General features: G+C 43.7%; 1 protein-coding gene across 12 annotated transcripts in view; it reads left to right on the top strand.

Moving 5' to 3' along the window:
- Window positions 1–23,355, top strand: part of ENPP2 (ectonucleotide pyrophosphatase/phosphodiesterase 2) — a 147,687-nt gene that overhangs the window by 77,556 nt on the left and 46,776 nt on the right. For all 12 annotated transcript variants that reach the window (XM_053244119.1, XM_053244127.1, XM_053244121.1 and 9 more), the window contains 7 exons: window positions 4,082–4,142; window positions 5,838–5,935; window positions 8,486–8,565; window positions 10,361–10,480; window positions 14,231–14,286; window positions 17,527–17,592; window positions 18,191–18,263. In XM_053244119.1, coding sequence (XP_053100094.1) covers window positions 4,082–4,142; window positions 5,838–5,935; window positions 8,486–8,565; window positions 10,361–10,480; window positions 14,231–14,286; window positions 17,527–17,592; window positions 18,191–18,263 — 554 coding nt within the window. The remainder of the gene's footprint in view (window positions 1–4,081; window positions 4,143–5,837; window positions 5,936–8,485; window positions 8,566–10,360; window positions 10,481–14,230; window positions 14,287–17,526; window positions 17,593–18,190; window positions 18,264–23,355) is intronic.

The following is a 23,355-nucleotide window of genomic DNA, read 5'->3' as shown; positions in this document are numbered from 1 at the left end:
ACCTCCATCGTACTGTGACAGACGTCTAATGGTGAAGTTAATTTTTCAGGTTTCTTCTACATACTTACTTGCAATAAAATGAGCTAAGGCTTGTTCCATTATTTACTGACTTGAGTACAGTAGCATTGCAGCAACAAAACCTGAGATCCTAAGGCAAGGCATAGGGAGCTGTGGGATTGGGGTAGTGGTACAGATCTTTGCTGCCCCTCCAAATGGGTGTGTGTGTAAAATAGACAATTCAGGGGATGCTACGGGAAGGAAGATTATCTGACCTAGACTGCGGGTGACCTCACACCACCCGGACCCTCATACCGGGGAATAGGAGCCAGCACCCTCGCCATGGCCTGTGGATGTGGCTCTGCTTTCATCCTCTGACTCAGATATTCAGGTCCCCCCCAGTGCATCTGGAGCCAGCATTTACAAAAGTGTTGGCTCCTGAGAAGCCTCCGGCAAGGCCTCATTCAACTACAGAACCTCCCTAGCAAAGGGCCAGGGCCAATCTACAGTACTTGGGTAGCAACATGTGAGCACTGTAAGAAATCCCTCTTAGGGGAATAGAGCCGCTCTGGGAAGAGCAGAAGATTCTAAGTTCCCTCAATGGCATCTCCTCTCCAAGAAGGGGTTGAGAGAAACTCCTGCTTACAACCTTGGAGAAGTTGCTGCCAGTCAGTGTAGACAATACTGAGCTAGATGGATATGTCAGCTTCCTATGTTCCTAACTATATAAACTAGCGGTCTGCTCCATGTATCCACTGGAGCAACATCAATCTTTCTCCTCTGCTTGGAGCTATCTGAGATCCTGGTCCTTTTCCCTTGCAACTGTCTGAGGTCTGTGTCTCTCTTGCATCCAGATCCATGCTTTGGTGGAGGCTCTAGCCCAACTAACAGGATATATAGCAGCTACACTAGTACTCTTAAGTGGTGCAGTGGGGAAATGCTTGACTAACAAGCAGAAGGTTGCCGGTTCAAATCCCCGCTGCTACTATATCAGGCAGCAGTGATATAGGAAGATGCTGAAAGGCATCATCTCATACTGCGTGGGAGGAGGCAATGGTAAACCCCTCCTATGTTCTTCTACTAAAGAAAATCACAGGGCTCTGTGGGCTCCAGGAGTCGAAATTGACTTGACAGCACACTTTATCTTACACTAGTACCCAGAAACCTTTATTTTCTTCTTCTACAGTGATAACTGTATGGCTGCCAGCTTCCCCCTCCCCCCCGCTGCCTTCTCCCCACCTCTTCTGTCCTACTGACTTCCTAACTCTTGAACAGTACTGGAGCATGGGGTCTGTGCTCCAGGCACTGATATATGCATGCAGTGATTGTTTGGGAATGTGTGTGTGTGTGTGTGTGTGTGTGTGTGTGTGTTTTTTAAAAAATTCCCCCATTTTAAACAGGACAAAATAGTAGTACCAAGAATGCAGTTCAATCCAATAATATAAATAATTTACCCCACCAAACCCAGCCCCAAACAAAAAACACACACTTCAGAATGATTAATGTCAAAGAAGACCTACAAAATGCCCTTAATTATGCATCATAAATATCTTTTTAGTTGTTCTAGCCTAGTGCAATTGGATTTAGAATTATTAATGCAATTGGATTTTAGAATTAGTGCAATTGGATTTAGAATTATTAATAAAATTTAGAAAAGGAATTCAGTTTTTCGAAAAAGTAACTTTTGCAATTCAGACTCAAAGAAGCTCTGATCTGTGATGACTATTTGTCCTGAACTAAAATGTCCCATGTTCTTTGGAACTAGTCAGTGATCTACTCGTTCCCCTCACCCAGCTGGTGACAACTGTAATCTTTGCTGGTTTTAGCCATTTAGCAATAAGGTTATCAATTCTTTCTTCAAACTTGTAGCTTTAATTTCACTCAAAGCACTAAGTAACACCAATTCTGAGTTGTCTTTTTGGAAGCCATTTGAACCGGAGCATTGAAACAAGTTGTCCAGAGACCTTATGGTGTTTACTTGGATAGCGACTTTTAAGAAGACTGAACTAGCAGTTTAAATCAAGTTGTCAGTGCACTGAATTGGACTACATGACTCCTCCCCCTCCCCCCAGCTGTGTGAAGCCCTTGCTTGAACCAAAAGAACTTTGATCAGGGCTAAAGGAAACATGAATTGGTGTTGTTTATCATGACATCAGAGTGGATAACCTGGCCCTTGAGTCCATGTTTTGATTGGAAAGAGCATAAAACTGGATGACAGTCAAGGCAGGGGGACTCATTTATAATTAGGTTGAGGATGTGATAGGAAGATGTTATATGTACCTGGGATGTCTAACTAGTATAGGGGGCTAGCAGTAAGTAGTAGTAAATTTATTATGGTCCTTAGACCAGCTTAGGGGCTAGCAGTAAAGCAGGTAGAATTGTTTCTTGTGACATGAATAAAGAAAGAAAAGGAGACTGGCTGAAAACCAAATGAACAAAAGATAGTCCTGATTTTGCTTCCAGATTAACACTCTGTTTTAAGTAGTAACATTTCTTCGGTACTATGAGGCTTTAAATATTCAAGAGCCAGAAAGAAATTTCTTCATGCAGGTTTTCAAAGCCCACACAATATGCTTCCCCCACTATGTCGATAATGATGGCCCCCATTATTCGTGGGGGTTCCATTCTTGCCTATAGTTATGAATATGGGGTTTGGATGACTTCATGGAGGAGAGGTCTATCAATGGCTACCAGTCGGAGGGCTGTGGGCGACCTCTAGCTTCAAAGGCAGGATGCCTCTGAGTACCAGTTGCAGGGGAGTAACAGCAGGAGAGAGGGCATGCCCTCAACTCCTGCCTGTGGCTTCCAGCAGCATCTGGTGGGCCACTGTGCGAAACAGGATGCTGGACTAGATGGGCCTTGGGCCTGATTCAGCAGGGCTGTTCTTATGTTCTTATGTTCTTATGGTAACTGCAAATAATGAAACCTTACCCCTATGTGACTGCTAAGAGTTGACTTGACCTTTAATCAATCAATCAGTCACCCTTATGGGAATCCACGGGTTATGTCCCAACACTAAAAAGTGGGGAGGAGGCAGAAATAAGAGAAAGTGTGCTGTACCTTTCTCTCCAGTTCTCCAACAATCCCCCCTCCTCTGATTTTCCATGAAAAATCGTAGGAATTGTTTTTTAAAAGAGCCATAAAATGGCTTTGCACTGTACAATGGCAGCTGGAAATGACACCAGCAATAATTTTCAGCCACTCAAATTGTGGATAGGTGAATTGAGGCCAATTTTAATAGGTGATAAAGAAACCAGGTCTCTAAGACCCATCCACAGATATGTGAGACCACAGTTGTTGAAACCACGGGTAACGAGGGCCACCTGTATACAAACAAGAGTCTAAGATTTACCTTTGATCATCCAAGCATATAGGAAGACAGAACTATGATACTGCACCTGCAATTCTGTGTGAACTTACTTGGGAGCAAGTCCCAATGATCACCAACTATTCAAACATGTATAGAACTTGGCTGCATGTTATTGACCAGAACTGGAATCTGTAACGATATAGAAAATGGTCAACATTTGGGGTTGTGTTCTAGTTCACTGGGGGAAGGGAGGACCTCTCTGAACCAATGTTTGTGTATAGTTTGATTCTTTGGTATAAGCAGTAGGGATGTGCACGAACCGGTTTGGCGGTCCTTTTACAGACGCCAAATCAGTTCAGATATCTGGTGTTGGAGTCGGTTCGGAGGCGGGGAGGGTGTTCTTTAAGGGTCAGAGAGGGTGCTCTCACCTCCCTCACAGCATTTCCCCTGCCAGTGCTCTCCCCCCAAATCGCTGGTGCAGGGCTGTAGCTTACTTCCATGCAGCCCCGATCAGTGTCATACCAGAAGTGCGCACATACTTTGGACACTTCTGGTTTGATGTTAACCGGGACTGCAAGGAGGTATGCTGCAGCCCCATGCCAGCGATTTTGGGGAGAGCACCAGCGGGGGAAATGCAGCGGGGGAGGTAAGAGCACCCCCCCCCCGTCCCTTAAAGAAAATGCCCCCACGCCTCCCGGGTGTGCACAAACCAATTTGTTTATGCATATCCCTAATAAGCAGTATAATTTTTTTTTGTTTGCTCTCTCATTCTAGGAGAGACTCACTGGGTTATGGATGAGTGTGAGGACATACGGACTCCAGAATGCCCAGCAGGGTAAGTGCACTATATTTCATATTTTTCTATAGCAGATTACCAATATTGGATTACTCTGCTGGACCAATAAAGCTCTCTACTTCTGTGAATTTTATTTATAAAACATCTGAGTTGATTTATCCAGGCCAAATCAGGCACTCAAAGCAGCATACAACGTATTCAAATCTTCATTTTCAATGTAAAAATGTACAACTCAATAAAACTGAAAAACACCAGCAGCAGCAGCATTAACAGCTGCAGCAGCAGCACAAACCCTGTTTCCAGCACATAATGGGTAACTCAGCAGAGACTGGTGAATGCTTGTGAATATCATGTTCTATGCTGAGGTGATGGTCTGGAGCCAAGAGAACCACTCAGGAGGAGACGTGCGATGTAGTCCATGGGGACCGTGTGTCAGAAGCCAGGAATCAATACAAAGGAACACACGGGGCAATCAAAGAATGTGGTCAAGTGAAGCCAGGAGTCAGAAGCCAGGAGTCTAATTGTGTATCACACAGGAGCAGCTGAGAGCGTGGTCAAGGCAGCCGAGGATCAGTAACTGGGAGTCAGGACTAAGAAGAAATAACGGACAGATGCTTTGGCAACGATGCTGTTTCAGCAACTGCTCACTGCAGACAGAGCTCTTACATAGTCTGTCTGCTGGTTACAATCTGTAGCTCCACTCCCTCTTCCAGAGACTGTGGCTGTTTAAAGGGGCCAGTCTCTATTCTTTATCTGCAGGCTCCCATGGAGAGGGAGCAATTCTTCATTCTCTCTCCAGAAGAAGGTCAAGAGCATCCACCGAGTAGGAGGATATGGGCAGTGGAGTATCCTCAGGGCGAAGCATGAGTGGAGGCTCTTCGGAAACAAGTGTCTTCCTCACTCTGTACTGATGTGGCTGGCGGTACACATTGTTTCCAGAGGGGAACCTGAGTGCTGGATTGTGCAGGTGTTTCCAGGGGACGCAACGTGCGGTTATGCCTCGTCCTCTGAGCTCGCACTGTCCGCTTTTGCATGGTGGGGTGGTGGATTCAGGTTCATGACACTGAAACTAAAAGCACTTTTTGGTGAAAGGCACTTTAGGAGGCTAACTGCATTTCTCTTGGAAGAGAGTCCCGAAGGGATGAGGCCACCATCAAGGAAGCGCTGCTGTGTAGTTATAGATTTGTAATATTCTGATCATGGATATTTAAAACATGACTTTAAAATAATTTTATTTTGAGCTTCAGATTCAGGAACAATGATGTGCATCAACAACCTACCAACCATCATTTGTGTGACCCAGTTCATGGGTCAGTAAATTGGCCCATTGCTGGCACCCACTGAGAGATACTGGCACCTTGATTCTCACTTGGCATACTCTAGGAGTGTACTGCAGGAGTGTACAAATGATTTCCAGTGCTGCCACTGTACAACTGTGATTGTGCAATTCTAAGTAATAGCAGAACTAGGTTGTTCTGCAACACCAGGGGTAGTATTTTGAACCCATGCTGCACCATTCAGATTACCCTGCAGAGAATATGAACCACTCTTTCTAACCTGGTTTATTTCTATATGTCCACCACCACCACCCCCAGCAGCAGCCATCCCAATGACTCCTGAACAATTATGGGACTCTGCTGGGTGAAGCTGTCCCCCAAAGCAGCAGTTGGCTTTGGTTTTCTAGTGGTTTCATTGTTTTGCTATGTGTTTTAATTAATTTGTCTTTCATTCCAGTTTCCTTCGTCCTCCTCTGATAATCTTCTCTGTTGATGGTTTCCGTGCATCATACATGAAGAAAGGCGATAAAGTGATGCCCAACATTGAAAAACTAAGTATGTACATTTCTTTGATTAGAACAAACTCAAGTCTGTATGTTTTCCCATGGCCTTCAGTTTTATATAATGCTGGGGGTAAATCTGCATTGCTAACTTGAGTTCTATACAGTACCAGTTTAAAGGAGAGCTGGTCTTGTGGTAGCAAGCAGGGTCTGCCCTGGTTGCATATGAACGGCAGACTAGAAGTGTGGGCACTGTAAGATATTCCCCTCGGGATGGAACTACTCTGAGAAGAGCAGAAGGTTCCAAGTTCCCTTCCTGGCTTCTCCAAGATAGGGCCGAGAGATTCCTGCCTGCAACTTTGGAGAAGCCACTACCAGTCTGTGAAGACAATACTGAGCTAGATAGACCAGTGGTCTCAGTATATGGCAGCTTCCTATTTTCCTATGTTCCTAAAGGTCATGGCTTCTCTCAAAGAATCCTTGGGAATTCTCAGTTGGCATTTGTTTTTCTATCTCATGAGAGTTCTTAAGGCTTCCTGCTCAGAGGGAATGAATGTTAACAGCAGCTGAAGGGCCAAGCTTCATGTTGAACTTGTAAGTTTGGACTTGTATGTGTAGTAGGCATTTTAAAAAACAACTGAAATAGTTGTTTTTAAAATAGTTGAAATAGTTGCAGGCGAATCAGAATCATGATCATGTGGAGGGGGATATTTGAACCCTTTCCCCTTCTGCCCAAGTCCCAACAAAAATGGTCATTTTGAAGTGGTGGTTACCCTCAGGATGAAAGCTTCATTGGCACCAGTGAGAGCTTCCCTCATGAAGCCTGGGGTGGGGGAGAGGGAAGCATTTTCATTGGGACCAGAGGGTATGGAGAAAGAGTTAAATACCTGCCCATATGCTATGGTCCTGGTTATTTCCCCCAGTTCCTACTGCTTTGGCCCCAGGGCCAAATGATATATAGTCTGGTCTCAAGTTTGTAATGTAGGTAACTATTGTCAATAATTGAGTTGCAGAGAAGAGAAAATAGCAACGACTATTTAACTTGTTTGTTTATGTATGTATGTACCCGTGTTTCCCCAAAAATAAGACAGTGTCTTATATTAATTTTAGCCCCCAAAAATGCACTAGGGCAATTAGCGGTACATCAGAAATTACTGCTAGGTCTTACTTTCGGGATAGGTCTTACTTTCGGGAAAACAGGGTATGTATGTATGTATGTATTTTATTTAACACATTTTGTATACTGCCCCAAACCTACGTCTCTGGGCGGTTTACAACAAAACAATAAAAAGAACAGATAAATAGATTAAAACATTTCAACAATTAAAATTTAAAACATTAACACTATTAAAAACACAATTAAAACAATATCTAATTAAAAGCCTGGGTGAACAAATGTGTCTTGTTGACCCAAAGCTATCCTTGTTGCTGTTGAATGCCATGGAGAGTGCCCAGGCTAGTATTTGCACAAACAGAAGCTGTTCAGAGGGTCTACTTAGGTGTACTGTCCCTTGAACACCCCCAGTACCCGTGGCAGTGGTATTGGCTGAGAGAGACATGCTCCACTGCTGCTTTGCCTGTCACTGCACCTCCATCTAAAATGGGAGCATCCCCCAGGGGCCCCTGTGTCATGGCAGGATTGCTAGGGGATGCTCCCATTGATTGCTGGGGAGACAAGAGGAGGATGAGCACTGCACAAGTCTCTTGCCCAAGGAATTCATGTCGTTGCTCCTCCCACTCACCCCTTTGGCCAATGCACTTTCTCCCAAAGTGGTGATACAGGATGTGGGGCAGCACTTCTTCCTACCCTCTAAGAGTGGGAAGGAGAGGAGCTGTCATTGCCACAAATTCTTTCCACTTGTTAATGAGTGGGAAGAGCAGTTGTCCACCAGTAACCTGAGTGGAACATGGGGACCACTGTAGGGCTTTACCAGTGGTTCCCCCCCAAAACCGGGTGCTGACACCATTAGTGTTATTTGGATACAGCTTTCCAACAAAAAATGTTCTCAAAGTAGTTTATGAAAGAGAGAGAGAGAGAAATGCTCACTGTCCTCAAAGGGCTCACAATCTAAAAAGACACACAAAGTAGAAACAAGCAACAGCCGCTGGAAGGATACAGTGTGGGGGTTGAATATGGCCAGTTGCTGTCCCTCTGCTACATATAAGGAGAATCACCACTTTGAAAAGTATTTCTTTGTCCAGTTAGCAGTGACTCTTAGGGATGTGCACGAACTGGTTTGGAGGCCCTTTTATGGACCTTCAAACCAGTCTGAAGTTCTGGTGGTTTGGCCGGTTTGAAGGGGGGGGGATAGTTTTAAGAACCGGGGAGGGTGCACACGCACCGAGCACTTCCAGGTACTTCCGGTCCCACTCACACCAGGGCAGCCAAGAGGTACGTTGCCGCCCCACAGGGCCGTTTCTAGACACAGCACTGGCAGGGGAAATGCAACAGGGGTAGAGCCCCCTTCCTGGTTCTTAAAGCTACCCCCCCCCTCGAACTGGCAGGTACCTTTTCCATGCACACCACTAGTGACACTGTTTGGTCCACTTTGGTTTATATCAGTTTTGCTTTTTAATACCATCATGTTCTGTATTGTATTTTTAGGAACCTGTGGAACACATGCTCCGTATATGAGACCCGTCTATCCTACAAAAACCTTTCCTAATTTGTATACACTGGCAACGGTAAGTCTTCTGCTTTTTTGGAGGGTTTGATGGTATATAGGGGGAAAGGCTAGCCTCTGAATATAAATTATCTGATGGTCTTTGTTATGGCCTTAGTCTGAATTAGGGAAATAAAATGTACATAAGTGTGCTTTTGCATACAGGTAAACCCTGTTATCTTTGGGGGTCCTCACAACCACAGATAATGGAACCATGGATAACGGGGCATTGTGGCAATGGGAATGGTGGGGTTGGTTTCCTGGAGGCTGGATAAACAATCTAAAAGAGGCCAAAAATGTCCAAATAACGCAAAATAAAGTGCCCTACTGTGCTCTTTGGGTCTCCATGTGTCCAGCAATCCCCCCCCCCCGAAGTCCAAAATCCACAATTTCTCATGGTTTTTCATGGAAAAGGTTTAAAAAACCAAACCAAACCAAATGAGCCACAAACGTTTGGCCACAAATGGCTTCCAAGGTCATTTTTGGCCATCCCCAAACTGCAGATACATGGGTTTTAACGCTTTTGTATCCTCGGTTATTGTGGTGGGAGTGGCAATTAGACGACTGTGAATACGCAAAACCATGAATAGCTGCACTGCGATTAATGAGGTCGACCTGTATAGTTGTACCATGCCAGAGGCGATGGTTGGGGCAGCCAACACATGCATGAAGAACAGTGAAGTCTTATGGGGTGGTGTATCCTAATTATCCTTGGTGTAAATTGGCAATACTCTGAGGTTTCGTGGAGATCTGAAATTTTTGCCCTGAATCATATAACCAGACTTGGACCTTGTTAAAGCAGAGCTCTAGGGACCATTTTTCTCATGGCTGCTTCCTATGGGACATTTTATCCTCACTGATGTACACAGTGACACATAAAGAACATTCGGATAGCTCTTTGGCTAGGAGTGCAAGTATTAGGAACCAACAGCCAATATTCCAGCATGCATCTACACAGTAAAACAGGCGGATTTTTCTCATGACTGTGTACACACATTGAGGTACAATGCTGCCATGTGCAAATTGGTTCTTGCTCGTGTGTTCCCTTACTATAAGGGTTCTCAGACTTGAGTCCCCAGATGTTTTTTGGACTACAATTCCCATCATCCTCAGCCAGTGTACAAAGGTCATTTAGGCTGACGGACCTTCTTTATGCAAAGCCTGTGCTCTGGTGTGGAGCAATGAACTCTCCCTAAAGCCAGTCAGGGGTATTGTGAACTTTGACCATTGTGTCTGGGAATGATGGGAGTTGTAGTCCAACAACAAATGGGGGCCCAAGTTTGAGAACTCCTTGGTCCTGATCTACTAGCTCTACTTAACAGGAGTGATATATCAGGGAGATGGAAGCATCTGTTCTGAACTTCACAAGATTGCCCATTCTAATTCTAGCTGGTCCTAGAATTAAATGGTCTGAGGAGAAAAATATAATATGTACAACCCTGGAGTTTCCCTATAAGAGAGAGAGGGAGAAAATCCCTATTTATTTCAAAGCAATTGAAGCCATTATATTCTTTTTTTTTTTAAGCTGGTAATTTATATGCAGTCATGTTGCATGGTTAATCATTCCTTCAGTTCTCTAACATGTTGCTGGATTAAAACTCCCAATGGCCTTTGGCCATTGTGGATGGGGATGATAGGAGTTGTAGTCCAACAACATGCGGGGACCCAAACTTGAGAACTCCTGCTCTAACACTCTCAGTGCTACTTTAAGGCTCCTTTTGGTTATTGTGCTTATTACAGGTAAAAATCCATGCGAAACGTTTGGCAGGTAACTGTTACGAAGAATTTCACCTGTATTAATTTACTTTTCCACAAAGGGACTCTATCCTGAATCTCATGGAATCATTGGGAATTCAATGTATGACCCTGTGTTTGATGCTTCCTTCAGCCTTCGAGGCCGAGAGAAATTGAATCACAGATGGTGGGGCGGCCAGCCGGTAAGTTTTGGATCTGTTTGACTTTTCTTTTTAAATGCAGCCAAAAACAAACAAAAAAAAAATCTGTGACTGAACTTGTATGAAATCTTCTGACTCTTCTACTGTCAGTTTAATGTAACTGTCCTCAATCTAGCTGATGTAGATGTGACAGTGGGAGATCTGTCTGTTTTCCCTGGGAAAAGAATATTCGCCAATGCATTTAATAGAATAATTCTCCAAAATATTCTCTTCAGTTATAATTAATGCATCAGCGAATGTTCTTTCCCAAGTCTATTTCCCCTCCACTACTTCTCTGACTTTTAAAGCAGCCATCTGGGCTGCGAACTAATAAAAACAGAATGCCTACCTGCTTCAGTAAAGGGCTGAAAGGTTAAACTTCTTTCCTTTACTTCCTAGGTCACCGTCTTCCTCTTCTTTTAAAGTACTATAAACAACCAGGATGTATCATATTTACACATGCATTTTAAATGAGGCTTCCTAAGGCTCTCTAAAGGCAGATCTTTGTGAAGCAGAAGGAGATGTGGTGACTCTGTGTATAAAAAGAAGTGGTAAGGTCATAACCTGAAGTCACCCCAAGGAAAGAAATTAGGAGAGCAAGTTACTTAAGGGATGGAAAGGAAAGAGATTAAATTTTTTCCATGGTTAACTTTGAATGAATTGATACTGAACAAACCCGGCTTGTTGAGGCAGATGGGGATGTTTGTCAACAGTGAGAGTTGTGTGCATGAGATGTTTCTTCTTTGCAGCTTTATGAAGGTAGTGATGCTTCTCATGGTACAGAAGTTTTCAGGACAAATATGTTTTCTAATAATAGTGTAGTTCTTTGTAAGGATAGGAGTAAAAATCTCTTCATTGTCTGGGGAGCACTGCAGTAGAAACCGCTATGGGCTGCTTCATGTATGCATGCAAATCTGTCATTGATGGTAACATCGAGCGATGAGCATCTGTGAATATGCTACCACAGATAGAACATTTCATGTGAACTAGACTGCCTAATGGCGAAGCAGGGAAATGCTTGATTAACAAGCAGAAGGTTGCCAGTTCAAATCCCTGCTGGTACTATATTTGGCAGCAGCAGTATAGGAAGATGCTGAAAGGCATCATCTTATACTGCGTGGGAGGAGGCAATGGTAAACCCCTCCTGTTTTCTACCAAAAGAAAACCACAAGGCTCTGTGGGCGCCAGGAGCTGAAATCGACTTGACGGCACACTTTACTTAGCCACCTAATGACGCAGCAGGAAATGACTTGACTAGCAAGCCAGATGTTGCCGGTTTGAATCTCCCCTGGTACGTCTCCCAGACTATGGGAAACACCTATATTGGGCAGCAGCAATATAGAAAGATGCTGAAAGGCATCATCTCGTACTGTGCAGGAGGAGGCAATGGTAAATCCCTCCTGTATTCCACCAAAGACAACCACAGGGCTCTGTGGGCTCCAGGAGTCAACACTGACTCAACTGCACACTTTACCTTTACCTTTGGACTGCAATACTTCTGAAAGGAGACTGTTCATCTTCAACAGAAAGTAACATGTTAAATCATGCAATGATGAACATGCATATAGGACTTGATTTCAGACGACAAAAATGGCAGTGATAAACACAGAAGTTTATATTCTGTGCAGTGATCTGCCAATGAAAGGGAGAGGCATGCTCACTGCTTTGAATCCACTGTACACCTGCCTGCGCTGCTTCCAAAGATAGGAGGCTCCATAATTAATAAGGCTTGTGTCAATGTAGTTACAAAAGCTGAAACCTGTGCATGATTGTGAATGTACACATACTCAGCCATCATTTCCAGTGGGAGTACCATCTCAGTGCGGTGATGCACTTCTTAGTAAGATGGAGCTCCTCTGCCTTCAGAAGCATGATGCACCATAGATGGGACATATAGTGGATCCGAAGCAGAGAACATTAGGGATGGGCACAAATCAATTTTTGATTCAATTTGTGCCCAAAACAAATCACCCCTGATTTGTTTTGTGTCCAAATCTAGCCCCCCAAATCACCCCAATTCGATTTGTATTTGCTTTGATTCAATTCAGATTCGGATCGATTTGGACCACTGAACAAGGTCCTAGGGGCATCAAAACTGGTTGGTAAGTAGGTCCCCATGGGTGCCACCTACCACCCAAATTTAAGGCAGTGGGACACGTGGTTGATTTTTAATGAATTATTTTAGTTTTTACAGATTTTTGAACATTTCCACCATAGGAAATAATGGGGATTCGACATTGCCATATCCTAACCCTAGCACGGATCTCCAGCCTTTTTCTTCTTCTTTTTTAAAGCTAAACTCTAGCCCTTGTAGAAGTGGAGTTATGGAGCAAAATGTGCTGTCATTATTTTTCAAGTGTTCAGATTCTTTGGTGTATAATAACTTTCCCTCATAATGAATCCCTATGAGGATTCATTGTACACCTTCATTTCTTCTGCTCATTTTGACTGTCATTGGACAGTGCCAACTGTCAAATGCCATGTGCCAACTACACCCCACCTCCACCTCCCCCACCTGCAAGGCAGTGGGGTACTCATTTAATCTTAGGAATATTGAAATGTTTAGATTCTTTGGTGTCTAATAACTTTTCCTCATAATGAATCCCTATGAGGATTCATTATATGCTTTCGTTTCTTCTATTCATTTTGACTATCATTGGACAGTGCCAACTGTCATGTGTCAACTACACCACCCCTCCCCCCCCACACACACACTGGGGTACTCAATTTATCTTTTAGGTATTTTTGAAGTGTTTAGATTCTTTTGTGTCTGCAATACACATCTTCATTTCTTCTGCTCATTTTGACCCCACTGCTTTGCAGGTGGGGGTGGGGAATTAGTAGCATCCCATGTTCCAACTACCCTCCAACCCACAAGCTGCTAGGTACTCAGTTTATATTTAATATTCTTATATTTTTGAGGTGTTTAGACTCTGGTGTGTAATGAATCCTCACAGGGATTCATTATGAGGAAAGGTTATTAAACACCAAAAAGCCTAAACACTTTGTAAAAAAAATCCTAGAACATAAAACTGAGTAGTACCCCACTGCCTTGCGACTAATGCTTGCTATCTGTATGTGCTGGTTGCACTCTGACAAAAGTTTTGGTGTGGCATTCCTCAGATATCAATGCAGTTCTTATACTCCATTAAATGTTTTATTCAGCATTTTAAAAAAAATTGAAATGTGCAGAAAATTAGAGTATGTAACAATGTTTAGCCATTGGGCACAGAGCAGGCACAGGCAGACACTGATAAACCTATGGTGAGCGAACTTTGTGCCCAGTCATGAAAATGGCACTGCTTGGAATCTGCTAAAAGCTGAAACCTGTGCATGATGGTGAATGTACAAATACCCAACCAGTTTCTTGGGGCTCTGGAAGCTAGCCACTTGCAGGTTTTCCTAGGGACCTTTCCAGATGGTTGTAGGAACATACCAATGACTTCAATGTAATCTTTATATGGGGGAATTGCAACCCACGGAGCAGAGAAGGGATTCCATCCTGATGTCATATTAGAATTTTAAACTCTGGAAAACTGATATCATGATCTCAGTATGTTGTTTTTAAAAATAACCATTCAGAATAATCCAGCTAACCCAGTTTAATGCAAATGCTCATATTCTGAGTTGCAGATTTTGAAGCAAGGTTTGTGGGAGGAAAAACATTTTATGACATTTTGTTTTAATAAACATTCCTCTTTTGTAACCAAAAGTCTTAATCCCTCTGTAATCAGCTTATTTTTTCCTCATTAGATATGGATTACTGCTGCCAAGCAAGGGGTGAAAGCTGGTACATTCTTTTGGTCTGCGTAAGTAGTCTTCCTTTTCTGAAATCAGCTGCAATCATAAATAGTTATTTGGAAGTAAACCACAATGAAACTGACTGGTACTAACTTCCAAATAGACATAAGACTGGCTCTGTTGTTAAATAACTTCCAAGAAAGTTAAATAACTTTTCTGTTTTTCTCTGTCACGTCTTCATAATCTGTTAAATTTATATTTGCAATATCCCTTTTGTCCTGAGAACAATTTTAATGTAGGTCCACTTTACTAATCACTGTGATGTCCCTGGAATTCTTTGGAAAGTCTTTATGCCTCTCTTTACCCAAGTACTCTAGGCTTTGTTAGTTATTATTTATTTATTATTATTATTATTACTTAAAACATTTATATCCCACTTGAAGGAGTTGACAAACTGGATTAGATGGGGGGCAGAGTGTTACTCCAGCTTTATCAATGGGATCAAATCTACCTTAAAACACATTGTAAATCAGTAGAGCTGCCACTGTTTATTGAGTAAGCAATATTCTGCACAACTGTTATCAAGATGGCAGTTTTACTCTGGTTTGGAGATCTACTTTGTTTAGATATCTGTCTGCATTACCAAATTGTAATAGCTCAGTCAGTTTCCAGTCTCTGACTGCCTAACTCCTGAAGAAGAATTGTACTCCTTTATTAGCAGATTGGCTGAAAGAACAAAAGCATTAATATGAGATGAGATAACTTATTAGAATTCTCTCCCCTCCCCCACCACAGATCACAACTATGGTTTATTTGACCAAGACTTATTATTTAAATATAGAGTTTAAGTCTAAGAATAAACAAGTTGTTCTAGAAAGAAATAATATGCCTACCTTCCTTTCACTATCCCTACAATTGGACTAAATTTGGTTCAAATCAGTTAGGCAATTCACAAGTTAGCCCACTTGTGCCTCAAACATTCATGTGTCCGCCATCATGAACTGGAGTGGATGATATCATCACAAACTATGCCCTTGAGCCGTTCTATGTGTCCCCACAACTGTACCCGATGTGGTTCATATTGGTCCAAGCATTGCAAAGTTGATGAGGGACACACACACACATGGATGGACACACACACAAACGGAAAGCTGAGTGATCTCATAAGCCTACTGGAAAATAGGCTAAATAGCAAAACCTGGTTTCTAGTTTAATGTCCTAGATGTCCTAACAGGAGGAAGATAATTTATTGCAGGAAGGATGGGCAGAATGTAAATCGTTGGATGATTTGCAATAGAGGGCTTCTGGCTCCCCGTAGTTTAACATTACCATATAAACAGCAATAAAGTCTCCCCCTCTCTACCCAATTAAATTCTTGCAGTCCCTAAGCTGTAATAAATCTGATATAGGCTGTCACAGTGTATGACTTATGGAGTGGAATAGGTAAGACTCTACCCCCAATCTGCCATTTTGCATCTGGCTTCATTCTGTCCCTGTTTTGCACCTGACTTTTTGTTGATGGATCTCAGGGTGCTAAAACAAAGTGGCTGTCAACCAGACACAGTACTACAGACGCAGTACTACCGCAGTGCAAACGTGTTGCAGTAGCTAGTTCTGCTAAGTTAGGAGCTTGCATTCCAGAGCAGGATTGCACTGGTGCATCAGGGTGTGCTTGCCCAACTTGTGGCATCCCTCCTGCTGTGAAACCTCTTCCTCAGTCCATACATATGTTGCAGGGGATGATGCAAAGCTATCTGCTATCCTTGTTGCCCAAGCAGATCAAGCCCACAAGAGATTGCGCAATTTTGCGCAATGTTGGAGCTACACAACCTTCTTGCATGGCTGCATTTGTTTTCTATTGCCCAGTGTTCGTCTGGATGTCAGCCACGAGATCCCGAAAGCCTGGAGTTGGCTCAAACCTGGCTCATAGCTTACTTTGCTGCAGAAGATCCATAGCAAGCAGTTAGACCCACAAGTATACCCCTTAGGTTCTGGCAACACATTTCCAATTATCTCTCTGCCTCCTTGGCAAAAGGTGCAGCATGGAACTGAGTGAGCATAACTTACACCACAGTAAGGCAAGGCAAACTGAGCCACTCCATATTTGTATGATGTGATGGCGCAGCAGGGAAATGACTTGACTACCAAGCCAGAGGTTGCTGGTTTGAATCCCCGCTGCTACTATATCAGGCAGCAACGATATAGGAAGATGCTGAAAGGCATCATCTCGTACCGTGCAGGAAATGGCAATGGTACCCCTGCTAACTTGGCAAAGAGGCACCTTTCAACATGGTGATTCTCTTTATTTAGCAGGGGGAGAGTAACTGGCCCTATCCACCCCCAGCACAGTACCTCCAGTGACTGTTGCTGGTGTCTATCTTATGTTTCTTTTAGATTGTGTGAGCCCTTTGGGGACAGCGATCCATCTTATTTATTTATTAATTCTCTGCGTAAACTGCCCTGAGCCATTTTTGGAAGGGTGGTATAGAAATTGAATAAATAATATTTAATAATAATAATAATAATCTGGATAAAACAAACCAGTCAATAACACCTGTCTGACTGTGTAAAATAATAATAATAATATAATGGTAAACCCCTCCTGTATTCTACCAAAGACAACCACAGGGCTCTGTGGTCGCCAGGAGTCGACACCGACTCGATGGCACACTTTACCTTTATTTTAGAATTTATGGATTAGTCTTTCTTCTCCCCGGGACATTTACACACAGCAGGCTTTACTGTGAACTTGAAGTTGTCCCAAAAACATGATGCAAAAAGCAGATTTTTTTTTTTACCCTGGATATAAATTGGGCTGCACTAAGACATGCAGTGAAAAACCCGAATTGTGTGTGAACTGCTCCCCAATAACTCGCAGGGACTTTGGGGTAAATCTGTCCAATATGTGAACGCACCCCCTTCATTCCAGAGGAGATGCTAGTTAAAGGGCTTTAAAAGCCCCGTGTGAAAAACTTCCTGGTCTTCTGAGTAGTATGGAGTTTCTTGAATAAATACCCCACAGACCTAAATGCTTCTTCCCCGCCAGAGATCTGTGACGAGAGGGAAGGGATCTCTTAACAAGGAACTTGTTCTACATTTTAACCAAACTACACTTTCTTGAATTTTTTTGGAGAAGCCCCGACAATTAAACTGGTATAAGTTCCAAGCATAGATATTCTTTTGGGAATGAGTCACTAAATGGGTGTCTTATTAAGAGCAGTTGTTGTGACTCATGTAGGTGGCATGTGATCATAGACAATGCATGATCTAGCTGGGTTTCTTATGCTGTTTTCTTTGTTCTGATCTAGTATGATCCCTCATGAGCGCAGAGTATTCACTATACTGCAGTGGCTAACTCTACCAGACAATGAAAGGTAAGTTAATACTTTTCTTTTTAATGTAGTTTTGCAGGGAAGAATGGAATGCTACTGTTGCCAATATTGTGTAGAATTTTAAAACTTTGATCAGGCACCTGTCAGTCCTTTTCAACAAGCTTATGTCCTAAACACTCTTTAATTACTGGAGGACATTTAATTACATGGGTTAATGCTGGGTGTGTGCATGTTTTCAAATCCTGTTTAGTCTAATGTGGCTTAAGAAGCACTGCACGCTGAGGTTTGGCAAATTTCAAGGTTTTTAATTGTGCAGTTGATTTTATCCATTGTATCCTGCCAACAGGCACAGTCTATTGAAGTTGTTGTACCTCCCCCCATCCCCCCCTCACACACTTATGAGACTGGAACATTTCTTAATGATATTGGGCCCCCATGCACCTCCCTGCATGCCTTCTAATATTTTCATGAAGTATGGAACAACAGATTGCTGAAGCAGAGTGTGGAAAATTCACAAACTGAGTTACAGTCTCTCTCTCTTTTCCCCCCTTCTCTGTTTCCACAAGGTGAGCTCTAGTTGAAAAGTTGACTTGAGCTGACTTTCTGAGGGAAAATTACTTTGACAAAACTTTTCTTTCAGGCCTTATGCTTACGCTTTCTACTCTGAGCAACCAGATATCGCTGGCCACAGATATGGCCCTTTTGGTCCTGAGGTTAGTATAGTTCTTCTTTCTCCATAAATGAAACACAACATCTGTGTTCAGGGGCCTGCTTGTTAAGGCAACACTTCCAGAAGTTTCTGACAGTTGCCACATCTGCAAGCATCCAATGAAAAGACAGTGTTTTGAAAACATAGAGGATATATCATTATAAGGATAGAAATGTTACTGGGGGGAAACTTCTACCTATTAGAAGATGCCAAGGGTGCCAGACTTTGAAGCAGTGGTAGAAAAAGGAAAGTTCATCAGCAAAATTTAAAGGGTTGTGCTTGGACATAGTCAAAACTTAAAAGTGCAAAAAAGAAATGTCTACTTTGCTGTTGTTACTTTTTATGCTCCATAATAGTTGTCAATGCAAATTGGTCTTGCTTATAAGCAAACAACGCTTGTATTTTGCAAAAGAAAAGATTTGTGCCTCTGGCATAGGCTCACTTAAATTAAATAATACAATGTGGTCTGAAATGTGTGGGGATGGCACGTTACTCCTCCTCAAATGGCGCCCCAGTAAGTTCCTCTCTAGCCGGCACCCACAGAATCACTTGATTAATTCCAGGCACCCTGTATTGGATGTCTGTCTGTTGAATGAGAGCCCCCATGGCAAACCGTTTCTGAAATGGAGGGGCATTTCAAAAGCAGTTTGTTGCAACCACATGTCTGCTGTACTCTGAGCTTGAAAGTTCTCAGTTTGAAATCATGGGGGGGGGGCAAAAAAGGGACTGAAACTGCCCCCTAGATTACCTGTTCTGCCACTGCTTGTTTGGCAATGTTGGTGCTTCTCCTCCTGTTGACTGATAACCATTATTTATCCTCCCGCTCCCCAAAATGCTCCTTACAACTATGTTATGTCGTTACATAGCATCATAACAAAGGGGATTGGAGCGGGGGGCAGGGATGGCAACCAATAGCTGAGGGATGTCATTCCCCCCTCCCTGGAATCTTCCTTGAATCCGTGTTGGGCAATGATGCAGCATTGTTCCAAGGAGCATTTTCTGACCAGCCGACAGCCACTGGAAGCACTGCTACCAACAAGCTTTGTCCCCAGCAGGCACTGAATGTTGCCGAAATGCCTCCCACTCTCACAGCATGCGAATGGAGCTCCAAAAATGGCAATGGGCATTTCAGCCTTGTCCTAGTTGTGCTCATTCCATAACGTACAGTAGCCTGTTGAGTCTTACGATGAGTCTTATGGTAAAGTGTGCCATCGAGTCAGTGTTGACTCCTGGCGCCCACAGAGCCCTGTGGTTGTCTTTGGTAGAATACAGGAGGGGTTTACCATTGCCATCTCCCGCACAGTATGAGATGATGCCTTTCAGCATCTTCCTGTATCGCTGCTGACCGATATAGGTGTTTCCCATAGTCTGGGAAACATAACAGCAGGGATTCGAACTGGCAACCTCTGGCTTGCTAGTCGTCATTTCCTCGCTATTACAGTCTTCATATTATAAAGAGTGGGGTCTGAGGCTGAGAGATTATGGTTTAACTCGAGTCAAACCACCTCAATGAATTTATGACTGAGGTGAGATTTGAATCAGGGACTGCTGGGCCCTTAGCTTATGCTCTTAACCAAACCAATACCAGAGCATATGTCTTGAGTTCCGTTGAGGGTTATGCAAGAGCCTCATCCTCCCAAGTGAAACTGTCCATATTTTTAAGATCCTCTACTGAGTCCCTCCTCAGAGTGTGCCTGTCTCTGGAGATTGTGCAGGTAGCAACAAAAGAAATGGTCTCTTCAGCTGTGATGTCCTACCTGAGAAGTGTTTCCCCAAGAGGGGCTCACCTGATACCCACTCTTGCGTCTATTTCAGCAGCTGGCAAAGTACCCTTCATTTAGCCAGCTCTAGTTAAATATTGCTTGGAGCGAACGGGTTTTCATTTTACTGCTGATCCATGTTTACGGCATCTTTGTTTTTAAACTGTTGGTTTTGTTTTGAGCTGTATATTTCTGTAAACTGGCCTGAGACTGGTAACACAGAAGAGTGGAAAATAACAAACAAACAAACAAATAATTGGCAAAATTAACAGAGTGTGCATGTAAAACTGAATGAGCCTTGCATGGATTTTAGGAAGAATGTGAAATTAGTGACTTGTTTACTAATTGCAGTGAGGTATAACTAATTCAAGATATAATCCCAGTGCATTGCGGAGACCTTTCTTCCCTGCCGGGGCTTAGCCTGGTTTCTTGCATACTGCCTGGCTGTTTCCTTGCATGAGATGACACATAGCCCCATTGAGTGATTCAGTAGTCCAGCTCCTCCTCCAGGATGTGTGCATGGGCTGCTCTTCCCAAGGCTACATGTATGTTCCTAGCAAGAGTGGACTGCTTCCTCCTTCCACAGGAGATTCAGAATGGTCTCCCATTAATGGTGACAACCAGGCATGATGCAGTGCACCTGTACAACACACAGCTGGGAGAGGGCTTGCAGGGGAGGGGGGAAGCTCCATAGTGCTCTGCAAATCTTGTGTGTAGTAGGGGATTGTGCCCTGCTAGATAGGAACATGGGAAGCTGCCTTATACTGAGTCAAACCATTGTTCAGTCAGTCTAGCTCAGTTTTGTCTACACTGACTGGCAGCACTCTCCAGGGTTTCAGGTGGAGATCTTTCTCAGCCCTACATGCAGGGGCGGATTAAGCTTTTTGCCACCCATAGCCAAAAAGGCTTTTGCCGCCCTTTTACCTTAAACAAAAAAGGTTTGCCTATTTTTTTAAATAAGGTTAAATTGGGGGGGGGCTTTCTCCTCGCCCACTCCACCCTTGCTGCAGCCACCGCTGACCACAGAGAGGGGTGGCAAACAGTGGCGGAGCCAGACCATGAGTGGCCCGTGCCTGGACGCCGACGCGGCCCCACTCACCCTGCCCCCCACATCCGACGTCAGACGCGGGGGCTAGCCACGCCCCCACATCAGGCGTCAGATGCGGGAGGCATGGTCTGGCTCCCGATCGGAGCCGCACGGCCCCATTTGGGAGTTAGAGCCAGGCCGGTGCTGTGTTTGCAGCGCGGCCAGGAGCGTCTCTTCCCTGCCTTAAAGTCAGGGTAGAGCCGCTTCTGGCCACGCTGTGAACACAGCGTTGGCCGTCTAACTCCAGAACGGGGCTGCGTGGCCCCATTTGGGAGCTAGATTGGGGCTGGTGCAGCGTTCACAGCACAGCCAGGAACTACTCTTCCCTTCCATTTAACTCCCAAATGGGGCCACGCGTGTTGGGGGGCATGCCAGGGGCATGTCGGGGCCACGAGGTGCAGCCCCTGAGGGGCGGCAGCCCAGGTTCTTTGAACCCATTCGCCCAGTGGTAGCTCCGCCCTGGTGGCAGAATTTGAAGAGGGGCAAAATTTGCTGCTCCTCAAATTTTGCCGCCGTAGGCACATGCCTACTCTGCCTCTCTGTTAATCCACCACTGCCTACATGGAGACATCCGGGACTGAACTGAAGCCTTCTGCATGTGCTCTGTCATAGAGTTGCCATTCCTCCCTAATTTAAGGCATAATCCCACACTTGGGGTATAAACCAAACCACACGGGATTGTGAGCGGATTTTTAAAAATCTCTTCTATGTTATGTTGGAAATGCCTTGGCTATTCTGCTAGCCCTGAGCACGGGAAGGGCAGGATATTGATTTATAAAATAAAATAAATGCCTTGTAAATTGTTACACTTCTCTCCCTGTTAAACCCTTCCATTTACAGACTTGCTGCATACAAAATAATCTTGCTTTTTAGTTCCCCGCCCCACGCCCCACCCCAAGTCTTCAGCATAATAGCTTTCCATTAATGGATCTTTTCTTTGTGCCTGTTTTCACTGTTGAGTAATTGAAAATTATACCCAACTTCTTAAACACTTGTGCATTATTTTAAAAGCCTTAAACTGCAATCAGATTATGAGGGTGCATGTTGCTTACAAGGTCAAACTGTTGATCAGTGAGCTAGGTTCCGAGTAATCAAACTTTTCAGAGTGATACACTAAATCTTAGAGGGCTCTAGAGGATATAGGCTTGTATTTTTCATTTTATGTCACAAAGCTCAAAGAAGTATATATTGGCTTTACAGGTGGTTACCCATCCAAATACTGACTAGCCCTAGACGTCCTTAGCTGCAACCAGATGGCTGTATCGTGTGCCCCCTGACCATGCCCTGGGCCATTCCTGGTTTAGGGTATTTAAAGTGCAGAGCAGCCACTTGATTTACCTGTCTCTGTGTGTGTGAATTTAGTGCAAGACTGATCTTTCCAGTAGTTTGTGCCATAAATCATGTTAGTGTAATGAAATCTGCGGAAGTCAAAGTTCTCTGTCTTAATTCCAAGCCTGTGGAGCTTTCTCCCTAGAGAGACTGGCTAGTATGCATCCTATAGTTTCTATATCAGCATGCCTTCCTGCAAATCACTTGGTTTTGGTTTTAGCATTCCAGATACTATAGCTTTAGCTTTTCCTTTCTTTGTCCTTATATTTGTTTTGCATTATTCATTTTTTAATAAATAATTTTCTTTCTAGACTTCTGCTTCAGTCATAGTGCATTTGTTCTGGGCCACCTTGGTGACAATGTAAAAGGGCAGGGGTGGCTGGTAACTTAATGATTTAACAAATCACACTGCTGCCCACAAACTGAATAATTAAGATGTCCTTTTAAAAAACATGTGGTGTATAGTAAATCCCCAGCATTAGGTGACAAAAGACCAAATTATGTGATGGGTAGAATCCAGTCTAAGTTAGTAATGACTAAGTCGCATTGGAATGAATTGGACTTGAGCCATGACTAACTTGTCTCATTGATTTAAATGGTGGTTAGTCATGACTAATGTGTCTGAATGCTGCCTGTGTGTGTGTGTGTTTCTTTTCTTAAAAGCAGTCATGGTGGGGAGGCTGATTCAGACTGGGGCTGCAATGCGGGGGGAGAGGGGAGTTCAACCCTTTACCCCCGTTTCTGTTTCCCCAGTTTTAAATTCCTGTTCCCTGAGGCGGCCCTTTCATGAGGCGAGGTGAGGCAGTTGTCTCAGGCATCAGATTACTGAGGCATCAGCAGGGCGGCAAGTGGCTTTCTGCTGCTGGCATTGGAGCAACTTTTTGCAACCATTCAGGGGTGGCTTGCAAGAAGCACAAGAA

This window comes from Hemicordylus capensis, chromosome 4 (assembly GCF_027244095.1).
Source record: "Hemicordylus capensis ecotype Gifberg chromosome 4, rHemCap1.1.pri, whole genome shotgun sequence".
In the NCBI taxonomy this organism is placed as follows: Eukaryota; Metazoa; Chordata; class Lepidosauria; order Squamata; family Cordylidae; genus Hemicordylus; species Hemicordylus capensis.
This window is presented reverse-complemented; position numbering and strand designations above follow the sequence as displayed.